Below are 10,946 nucleotides of genomic sequence, written 5' to 3'. Positions count from 1 at the left end.
ACTCTGTGGTGGCTTTGCCTGGGGCTGTCACCCCTCAGTGCTGGTTCCCCCAGCCCCCTGTGTTCCCCTGCCTGGGGCCCTCCCACTACCCCCCTTTCTAGAGAAGAACAGAGCACCTGCCAAATGCTATTTTAATAAAAATTACGTGGAACCTGACCAGGTGGGTGTCTCTCTTTTCCTGTGGGTTGCTGGGGCAATCAGGGGGGTGATAACCTGGGCAAACGGGGGGCCTCTTTCCCCACTTCCAGTGTCTCAAGGCCAAACCAGTAAAGGATTTAAAAAGATTTCTCCTACTCTGGAAGGGAGTTGCTGGGGGCAGCCCCGACTTTGCAACTGAAGCAATTCCTTTAAGTTAAAGTTGTGTTTGTAGCAAACTTGGGCCCTGGGGCTGGTAAAGTGCCCCAGCAGTCTGTAAAAGGCTGTGAGCTGGAGTTCATTCTTACACCCCTAAGCTGCACTACCTTTCTTAAAAATGAGGTGGCCAAGGTTGCACTTCCTTGGGGAATTGGACTTTATTACGTTGCACAGCTGCCAAAGAGTGATTTTATAACGGGCTAATAAAAGGACCATCTTCTGTACTGTTAAAAATGCCAAAGTTACAGTGTCTAGCTCTGACTTGTTGCCACAGGAATGACTTCACCTGCTCTCCATCTCTGCTTCCCTTCTCCAGGCTCTGCAGAGGCCGGGGCAGGGCTGGGCACTGCAGGGTGTCCCAGGGAATTCCCAGCGCTTGGAAAAGGGAGAGCTCGTGCTGGGTCAGTGTAACCGAAATACTGATTTACCAAGGATGGAGCTGCTTGTCTGAGAGTTCTATAAAGCTAAAGGGTGAGATTGGAAACCAAACCCCCTCACTCAGTGATGATAGAATTTGTTCTAAGAACACCCTTCTGTTCCTGGGGCCTGCAAGGAGCTCTTAAAGCTATCGCTTATTAATAACCTCTTCTTTTAGCTTCTCTGCCAGCATCTTCCTCTTCTGGAGCAACCTCTGCTTCTCTTCTGACACTTCCTAAACAAAGGGAAAAGGACAGGCCATGAGCAGCTTCCCTGGCAGGGAACAGGGAGCAGAGGGGGAATGGGGCTCCTGACACCGCCCTGCCTTTGCCATTTCATCAGTAAAAACATCCCCGAGGGTTGGGGGAGCCCAACCAGGACACAGACTAAGAGCAAACAGGCATTTTATCCACTCAGAAACTGAGATGAATCATCAGGGTTTGCTGGTCCTGAAGCAAACCAATGGCAACTGATCACTGAAACTTCCAGCCCAAAGCTTCTGCAAACCCAGTGAAAATGCTGGAAATATTTCCTCTCTCCTTCCCCCTCCTGCTGTTTTTGACCCTGCCCCACTGTCCAGCAGCAGCATCAACACCTGCCCTGGGGGTCTGTGACTGAAGTGTGGGAGTGCTTCACCTGTCTGGGTGTCTCCTCCTCTTTCTGGTCTGTGGTTGGAGGGGTTGGTGCCCTGGTTTTGGACTCTTTCTTCGTGGCCAGCAGCAGGTCTCTTTTTTTCTTCAGGTATTCCTCACGCTGCTTCAGCTCCTGTTGTTCGGTTTCTGATAAACTCTGGGGGGGAGGAAAGATTTAAACCATGTGTTGAAATTAAATTTTGGTATCGATGCCCTGTGCAAGAAAAGCTTTTACACCCTATTTGCCTCCAAAATTATCAGCTGAGAACAAACCCGAGTTGAGTGTTCAAGCCAGAGCTGTCTCCTAAGAAATTATCATGGCTCTGAGGCTGAATCCTGCTCTGAAAGCAGAATCACGAGCTGAACCCTGCTAATTAAACTGGGAATATCAGCAAAAGTGTTTGCACGCTGGTTTTAGAAGAAAATTAAACTAACCCAAAGCAACCTGATTCCAAGAACAGAAACAACACTGTCTTAAGTATATATTCCACTTGGTAATCCTGCTCTTGGCCCTGCAGTTCCACGTTTGGGGTTTATTCTTGTTTGCTTTAGACTTACAGGCCCTTTCAGCCCAGCTTTCTGTGCTGTGTTCTCTGAGTGTTTCCCAGGCCTCTTCTTAGTGTCTTCTTTCCCCTTGGCACAGGAGGGCTGAGGTAAGTTTTCAGTTCCTTTTTGTACTGGGCAGGCTGGTTTTAGGTCTTCCTTCGGAGGTTTATGAGATCCCTCTAAGGAATTTTACAGAGAAATTGGAAAGAAGAGAAATGAGATAAAAATAACAAATCGGTGTTTCTTCCACTATCCAGGTGTGTCTTCTCATGAAATGGAAAACTTTAAAAAAAAGGCACATTTCTCCCCTTTTTTCCTGAGGTGGGAGCCAAAGCATCTCCAGTGACCAGGCAGGGGAGCAGGGGGTGTTCCAGAACTTTCCTGAGACTTCTCTGGACCAGAACTCCTCCCAGGTGAGGTGAGGTGCTGCTCCTGCTATTCTTTTGTTATTAATGAAGAGCCCTGTGACTGTGCTGTCCTGTCTGCCTGGAGGTGTTCATATATGTGCAAGAAAAGGTGGGGAAATACCAGTTTGACTCTGTTCACTCAGTTTGAGTCTATCCATAACAACTGTATGTTGGAAAGTGTCACAATCCCACCCAAAACTGAAAATGTAACATTGAAAAGATTAAAATGAGTAACTAAAGGATTCAGTTTGGTGGGCTGTGAATGACCCTTAACAGTTGAAGGCTGGTTCCTTCAGAAATATTTGCTGTCAAGAACTGGTGTGCAATTGTAAATTCAATGTGTAAATTCAGTGTATAAAGGGAGAGAGGGCAGAGCTTTTTGAGTGGATGATTCAGAGTTGCTTGCAGGGAACTTGCTGTTCTTATGGTGGCACAAGCACAGTGAGTTCAAAGATAAAAACTGCTGTTGGACTCCTCTATTTCTCCTCCACTTGGAGAAGACTTGGAACATCTTGGAATACTTAAAGGCCCCGGGTTGGGAGGGATTCCTGCAGGGCACCCTGTGCCAACACCCTGCTCAGAACTGGGGTGTTTTACCCACAGCCTGAAAATCTTGACACGAGTGGGCTCCTGTATAATTTAAACCCCAGCTCATATTGCACACTCAGCATTGCACACACCCCCCACACCCCCTAAAATTACCTGGGGGGCATCTGGGAGTTTCTGCAGCACCCTCAGCTCCCTCCGTGGATTCCTTCACTTTGACAGCTCCTCTTGAATTCCCTGGCAAACTGTGGGTGGCATCTGGTGCTCTGAGTTTAGCTTGTGCCTGAAATCAGAAATCAAGGAAATCAAACCCAAGTGTTACAGCCCCTGGCTGTAGGCAGTGTAGGCATCCAACTGTCCACACTAGGAAGGCTCCCAGAAGAACTTCCAGGTAAAACTGTGTTCTTTTACCTTCCACACACCCCAATCCACCTCTTGGAGCAGTTAAACCAGCTGGGATTTGCCCAGAAAACATCTACACTGTTTATCAACCATCTAATCCACGACAGAGCCCCTCAGCAGTCACTAAAATATGGAATTATTTTGTACTAAAACACCCTCCAAACAACAAATGCATCACTGAACACTATCACAACCTGGCTCTTTTAGGAAGAATAGTGATACCCCTGGATAAAGCTGCCTGCTTTCCCAGGGCACGGGGGGTATTGCCATGACTCCAGTCCCCTTTTCCACGTGGTTGGCTCTGCAGGACACCCAGGGCTGGGCTCCTGGAGGGGGTTTCTGGGTGCTGGGGATTAGTTCTGGCAGTGCCGTGGGCACTCCATGAAAACTCTCCTGTCCCTGAAGGGATCCTGGAGGTAATTCCTGCAGGATTAGGGATGCTGTCATCCCCAGGCAGCTCGTGCTTTGAAGTCTCTTTGATCCTGACAATATCAGTAATTCCCACGTTCTCTGGGCCTCAAAGGTTGACATCTGCTCCCAGGATTTTAGGATCCGGGGACTGAGGGGGGAATGTGGTTGTCATGGGATACGTGTCCTGATGGGACACTTGGAGTGATCCAGTCACAGCCAGCACAGGAATGTCGGGGTATTCCTTAATTCTAACTCCTAACTTACTCAAAAAAGTCAGGTACTCACCTCCTCAGTCCTCTTTCTTTCCTGCTCTAGGTCATATTCTTCCTTGGATTTTCTGTAACACAGAGCACAAGTAAATACTCAGAACTCATTTAGTGTTAGTGATTTTTAGGTAAATTTAGCGCTGCTTAAATATTCCAGGACTATTTGGATACGGATATTTATTAGTATCCAAAATATTTCCATGACTTCAGTGAAAACACACTCTTAGTAGAAGTTAATAACTGGGAGAAGCACACAAACCCCGCTGCCCTCTTTCCCTGTGCACAAATAACTGTGTAGGAATTCCCAGGGCTTTTCTGTCCCTGGTTTAAAGACAGGAAGGGAAGTATTTCCAGGATGCAGAGGGAAAGCAGCACCATCCAATACAACCTGGATTTGTTTATATCCCTGTGAGCTGGGAGTGGGGGCTTTTGAGGATATCATCTGTTCAGCAGGATTTTGACAAGAACATTCCTGCCATCAGTGAGATGAAGGCAGTTTCCTGGGAAAGGCTGGAAGAGTCAGGTCCTACAGGCCTTTATTTCTTGTTTTAACAAAACACCCAAAGCAGGAGGGATTTGTTTCTCACCTGAGAACCTCCTTGAGTATTTTCATTTCTTCTTGCTCGATCTCACTGAACACATCCGAACCCTCTGTCAGACACTCAGGCAACACACCTGGAAAAAAAAATAGGGGAAAAGATTATGTCTTGCTATAAAAGAAATGATTTTGTGCTTCAGTGGGCAGAGAGAAGGGAAAAAAAAATCCAAAAAAAAAAGCAAACACAGGAAAACCACAACCACAAACCCAAAGCCATCTACTCCTTCCTCTCTGTAACTGTTTCCAAAGGGGTCCCGGCTGATCCTGGAGGTCCTGGCAGCACAAAGGCAAAGGTTTCTGCCTATGGAAGTTGGGACATGCCAGGTAAAGCCAAGCTCTGTGCTGGCCATGGCCAACTGAACTACTCCCAAATTTAGCTGTTAGATGGAAGGGGACATTTAAAAATGATTCCATGAGAAACAGGAGGCAAACCCAAATGGTGACACACTACAGACACGGAAGAAAGGAGCAGGGAGATGAAAATCCTTTCAGGAACATCAGCAGAGCAGCAAAGCCTGGTGTGGATTATCTTCCTTATCTCCTTTTTCAGGTGTGCATTAGCATGGGGAAGGCTTTAGCTCCTGCTTTCCCTGTGGATTTTTCAGGGTGAAGTGCAGAGTAAGCACAGCAGGCAGTTCAGCAGAATTCAAATGATCTGCATTGGCATGTCTGAGGAACTCATTGCTCCAACACTCACAATTGTCACCAACATTCTGTAACCAACAACTCAGTCAAGTCTCACAGAGAAACTGAGACAAGCAGAAGTGAAAAATGTGTTGAGTTTATAAACACAGGCAGCTGGCACTGGGAATGCAGGCCAAGGACCGAGGATTGAAATCCCAGTCCCAGTAACACCAACTGAATGTTTCCCAGTGACCTGAGCTGGGACAGAACCACAATTCCACACTCATTTTGAATGGATTAAACAGCCCCCAAAAGAACTCTGAAACCCTGAAGGGACCCCCCTCTTTCACCCCTTCTCACCATTCCTCTCTTTGATGATCCGAATGGCTTGCAGTTGCATTTCAATGTTTTTCTGCACCATCATTTTTTTAAATAGCCTAAAATCCTCTGCTGCCAACACTGTCTGCAGGATGGCCTGAGGGGGGGAAAAACACACCAAAATCAGACCCTGCAGGAACCACAGCCAGCTCAGGCTGCCTGCAATCACACTGACACTCACATTCTGGTTTGAAGAGTCTAATATTTCATTCTCCTACCTGTCTGTTTTTCCAGACACACAGTAATAGTCAGGAAAAGAATTTGGTGGCTCATGCCTTTAGATGAACGAGTCTACAATAATATTATGACAAAACCGAGTTTCCCAGTGTAAGTTTGCAGCTGTAAGTCGTTTGAAAGTTACAGTTTTAACAAGAAAGCTTTTCCAAGCTCCATCTCCCCCCAGCTGTACTAGTGCAAACATAAAGCTAAGAATGAAATCTAAATCACAAAGCTGAGAATCAATCTGTTTGCTTGAGGAAGGCAAATACCTGTGAGGTGTGAGTCTTTGCAAGTGGGGATGAAAAAGCCTCTTGAAACTTCTCCTCATTGATTCCAACCTCTTTGAGATAGTCCTCTAGCAACCTCTCCACCTGGAAGGAAGGACAAGCCTCACTCTGTCAGCTTTTTCCCTAAGAACCACGTGATTTTTTTCCATCACTGCACGTTCTTTTCTGCTGGGGTGCTTTTTAAACTCACAGGAGAATCATCACAACAGTGCAACTCATTTTTTCTGATGGATGCTGGCTCCTGTTTATCCAGCTGATGCTTTTTAACATCGAGCACACCCAAGCCTCGTTACAAAAAGAGGGGTTTGGAAATCTGCATGCATTGGTTTATAGGCATTTAAGCTCCAAAAAAAAAATCCTGTCATTTCTTTCTGCCAATTGAAATTTAAGTCAGAAGATTTCCCAGACTCCCCAGTGAACGAGATACAGGTTGTGTGTGTTCTCAGACCTCCTGCTCTTTGTCATTTTAACTTGACAGAAAATAACATCACTGCCCTCAAGACTGTATCTATAAGCTTGGTAGATATGTTAATTTTAATTAAAAAGGTAGCACAGAGTAAGATATGAGTGTGTCACAGTCTCTTTTCTACCTATCTGGTGTCTAAGCATGAAAGCACAAAGGACAACTAGAGCTCAAAGGATTTCTAAATAACAAGCTATGTTAGGACATTCTAAATAACAAAGATAACCTGATGAGAAGTTCAGCTAAACACTAATTTAACATTTTAAATCGGTTTCCTTAGAAATTTCCCCCCAACAGTGAATGATGCTCACCAGAGCTTGGTACTCCTGATAAATCTCTGTGTAAGACAACTTGCTTTCTTCTTCATCATCAAAAACTGGGGGAGGGAGGGAGGAAGAAACATTTTCCAGTCAGTGTACACAGCGCCACAAATTAACTGATGCCTTAAACAGAGACATTAACCTTTACAAGGGAATATATTCAACATGTTTAATCACGTGAAAATATGATTAATGATTTATTACAGTCGTGTTTCTCCCCCACACTCAGGGCAAGCATGTGCTTTTGGTAATTTAATGTAATTAAGTGTCATGATTTAATATTGGGGAAATGTATCTTCCTGACAGACTTATAAGTTGAGGACTGAGCAGCTACATTCACTAAAAATTAAGATTTAATAGAGGAACTACCACAGGAACCTGTGTAGGGGTGTTCCAAGGTGACAGATGACACACAGAGCAGGGAATTTCTGTCTCTCTATCTATTTACATGGAGGATGGGTTAATTAATGACTTAAACTGAGTTTTTTTAAATGTCAGTCTTTTAGCCAAGGTGATGCAGGACAGTGAGCCCCTGCCTGCATAAAACCAGGCAAACCCAAAGAGGAAATGTGGTGAAGTTCTGTTTTAATCCTGTTTGTATAAACCCATAGCAGGAACTCCTGAGTGGAACTATCGGGCTCATGATCTCCACCCTGCAGAGGAGGTGGAAGGAACAGAATGCCAGGGAAGCTGAAAACTAAGGGGTTTTTTGGGGGGGGGCATTAATTTACATTTTTTTCCTGCCAACAAAGAAGAGAGGTAATGTAAAACCTGGCAATTAAAGCAGAGGCTTAGAAATAAGGCTGCCTCAATCCCCTTCAGGATTAGCCGCTCCGTGTCCGACAGGACACTTCCCGGGAGCATCCTTTGAAGTGGTTGGAGGAATATGGGAATTCTGCTGGAACTGGTGGATGAGGGTGGTTTAATCTTCACATGTAGGTGACATCCCTGATGGGGGTGATGCCCACGGAATTAGTGTGACCTTCACCCCCATCTGGGGTGACTTTGTGAGCTCCTCCGGCGCCTTTCCCGGCTGGGAGTGCCCTGAGCCTGGAGGAGGTGGCAGTTCCTAAAGCAGGAGGCACTGCCACCACTTCCTAACCCCTCCCAGCAAGTGCAGGGAGAGAAATCCAATCACACACTTCAGGCCTCATAATAAGCAAAGAAAACTTGCTTTTTAATCAGAATCTGGAACAGCGACGTCGCTTTTGGGTTTTTTTGCACGAGGCGACAATTTTAACGAAGAAATTAAAAAAAAATTAAAAAATCAAATTAAAGTCTTTTAAAATATCTAATAATAAATTCAAATGGTAGGAAATGTTGTACAAATCTTACTCCCCTGGCAACCACCACATTCCCAAAGCCAAGAGGGTGGAGACATTTGACAGCCCCTGTTGCCTCCTGCACCTCCTGCCCTCCAGGGGATCCCTCAGAGCCCTTTGCAGACCCCGACCTTCCCCTCTGGCTTCTCTGGTCCCTTTGTCCTGGGTGACACAGGGCTGTGCTCTGTCCTCAGGCTCAGGACACGCTGGGATGAAGTTCAGTGCCACGTGCAGGGAGCTGCAGTCAGCATCTCCTCGGCTAAGTGGCATTAGGAGCGCTTGGAACGGAGACCTTGGATTTCATTGACTCAGGGCTCTTAAATCACACAGTCATTGTTCCTTTAGGGTTTTGGCACAGAGCCTCTGGTTGCCCAACAGCAACAAACACCTGAAGAACCACCCTGTCACGACAAGCCAGGGGACCCTGATATCCCAGGAGACAAGCTCACCATTTTCCTGGTAAAACTGAAAATCCTGCCCAGGACCCCTCAAACGGGATGAGCTCAAGTCAAGTTTGGTTTGAGTCCCGGGCTGGTGAGGTGGTTCTGTGCTGGGAGGGAGTCACAGGCCACAAGGGCTGTTTATTCCTTTTGTACCTTTATCTGCTGGTGCTCAGAACTATTAGCAAGCTTATTTATGCCCAAATGATGTTTCAGTGGGCACCTTGGAACATCTGAGTAAAACCAGAAAGCCTTCTTGCCCTAAATACACACCCATCGATTTCAAGTGCAGTTCCACATCAAAGGAAAGCAGTGCAGCCATAAGAAATTATGGGAGAGGGAAAGCAAACAGCCAGGAACACATAGAAAACCATTATGATCGTTTACAAGCTGAAGTGCAAGGACTAGGCCCAAGTAACTACAGTTCCAAAATGAACTCCTTACACACCAACTTGCCAAAATTCACATGGCATTTTCAAGCAATCACAAATTATTGTCAGTTGATGACAATGTTGCCAATTTGCTTGTCCAGCCCAAAGACCGAATGTTTTGGCAAGGTGAAGAACTGTGCCCTGACAAAGTCTGTGGGTGCAAGGGCAGCAGTGGGATCAGCCCAGCAGAAGGCCCCATCCCAGCCCTGGAAAATTACAGCGGGCCCACAATCTTCTTACTGCCTGCAAATTCCCCTCAACCTTCTAAAGAGAGATCATCGCTCCCGAGAGGGATAAATCAATTCCCTGGACACCTAAACCTACACCCTTCGCATGAGACCGCAGTGCTTCGCCAACTTTAGGCAGACTTCCCAGGAGAACGCTTCCAGGCTGGATTGCCCTATCCCTTCCCACCTCCAGCAGCTTTCCCTCCCTCATTTCCTGCTATAGCAGGGCAAGGTGTACGGCCCCAGGGTGATTGTGCCTCAGGTAAAGCCTGGGAGGAGGAGAAATGATTCCGGGTAACTGAGAAGCAATTTTTGTCAATAATCGCAAATTAAAGCTTCCTTCGGTTTCCAAAGGGTTTAGGCACTGCTTTCAGACTTGCCCAAACTGTCTCTATTCTGGTACCATAAGGCTCCAGGTGTTCTTTGGGCAGCAGAAATTGTTCTGTGAGCAGTAGAAGTAATTTAGCCAAATCTCTACATCAGGAAGCGTTTCCTCCTTCCCTCACTACAGACACGCCTGGACAGGTCTCCCCGGGCTACAGGGTGATCCCAGGTCCCCCTCACTGCCTGGACTTCCACTTCTCCAGGCTGTTCCCCAAGTTCTTCCTTGATTCCCTCTGTTCCTTCTTGAGGAAGAAAAGCAGGTTTAACTGGAGTTGCTTCCGAGCTAAACTCACGCACAGGACCAACTACAACACACGACCGGTACTCACTGATTTTTAGTGCTGTCATTTCTGGGAGGTACTAATTTAGGGCTTCTCACCTCTGAGCTGACAACGCTCACATAACTGCAGGAACTTAACTTTGGGCCTTCTCCTCCTCTGTCCCACCGGCCAGGCGGCGCTTCTGGCTGTCCTGCCCGGTTTCCCACGGAAAACCCGCAGCTACGGGAAAAGCCTCGGAGGCCGAGCGGGGCGCAGCGCTCGCCCGGTGTCAGCCGTAAGCTCCCGCCGTAATCCCAGGACGATCTAATGGATGCGAGTCCCGGCACGGGGCTGGCTCGGGGGCCGGCGCGGGCCCCGGGAGCGCCCGGCGGGAGCCGCGCCCGTTCCCGCACAGCCCCGGGCACCGGGGGGACACCGCGGAGCGGGGACAGAGCCCGCGGGGCGATCGGGGACCCGCCCGGCCCGCCCGCCCGGCCCGGCGCTCACCCTCGCAGTTGTGCTCCATGAACTCCAGGATGGGGATGGACCAGGCGGGCCCCCGCAGGAACCCGGCGATCGTGTCCACCACCCACTCCACGTCGTCCTCCTCCTCCGCCGCCATGGCCGGCGGCGCGGCCGCGATGGCCACCGGCGTCACGGGGCGGGACCGCCCGCACCGGGGCCGCCCTCGCGGCATTCCCTGGAACCCGCCCGGCGGGAAGGAGGCCCGGCAGCCGCTCGGCACGGCGGGCTTACCTGGCGCAGGTGGGCGCCGGGCCCGCGCCGCAGCAGGAGGGGTGGGCACCGGGGGGGAGGTGGGCTGGCTCCCGCTCCATCGTCCCGTTCCATCGTCCCGCTCCATCATCCCGCTCCATCATCCCGCTCCATCGTCCCGCTCCATCGTCCCGCTCCATCGTCCCGCTCCATCAATCGTCCCGCGGCATCCCGGCCGGCCGATCGTGGGCACCCCGCACCGCTGGAACAGAAGGAATTAGTAACTGCAGTGCTCGGC

The 10,946-nt window shown here is 48.6% G+C and overlaps 1 protein-coding gene across 2 annotated transcripts; it reads right to left on the bottom strand.

Annotated features, from left to right (window-relative positions):
- Positions 1 to 493: 493 nt before the first annotated feature.
- On the bottom strand, positions 494 to 10,815 carry CFAP36 (cilia and flagella associated protein 36). Of its 2 annotated transcripts, none has more exons than XM_032684156.1 (10): positions 10,691 to 10,815; positions 6,862 to 6,926; positions 6,070 to 6,171; positions 5,564 to 5,678; positions 4,569 to 4,656; positions 4,001 to 4,052; positions 3,059 to 3,185; positions 1,962 to 2,128; positions 1,408 to 1,560; positions 494 to 1,006 (listed from the first exon to the last, which is right to left on the bottom strand). In XM_032684156.1, exons 1-10 carry the CDS (start codon positions 10,797 to 10,799, stop codon positions 920 to 922), a joined length of 1,065 nt encoding a protein of 354 aa, XP_032540047.1. In that variant the 5' UTR covers positions 10,800 to 10,815; the 3' UTR covers positions 494 to 919. The 2 variants fall into 2 exon arrangements, with proteins under 2 accessions (XP_032540047.1, XP_032540046.1); XM_032684155.1 differs by lacking the exon at positions 10,691 to 10,815 and adding an exon at positions 10,442 to 10,606.
- Positions 10,816 to 10,946: the final 131 nt, after the last annotated feature.

This window comes from Chiroxiphia lanceolata, chromosome 3 (genome assembly GCF_009829145.1).
Source record: "Chiroxiphia lanceolata isolate bChiLan1 chromosome 3, bChiLan1.pri, whole genome shotgun sequence".
Lineage (NCBI taxonomy): Eukaryota > Metazoa > Chordata > Aves > Passeriformes > Pipridae > Chiroxiphia > Chiroxiphia lanceolata.
Note: the sequence above shows the minus strand (reverse complement) of the source record. Positions and strands in the feature narration are given on the sequence as shown.

Coding starts and splice junctions, on each gene's coding strand:
- CFAP36 (XM_032684155.1), bottom strand. CDS start 10,556: ATGGCGGCGGAGGAGGAGGACGACGTGGAGTGGGTGGTGGACACGATC. Junction 3,186..4,000: donor AAAGAAAGAGGACTGAGGAG/GTGAGTACCTGA, acceptor TTCTGATTTCAG/GCACAAGCTAAACTCAGAGC. Junction 1,561..1,961: donor AAGCTGGGCTGAAAGGGCCT/GTAAGTCTAAAG, acceptor CCTCCCCCCCAG/AGTTTATCAGAAACCGAACA.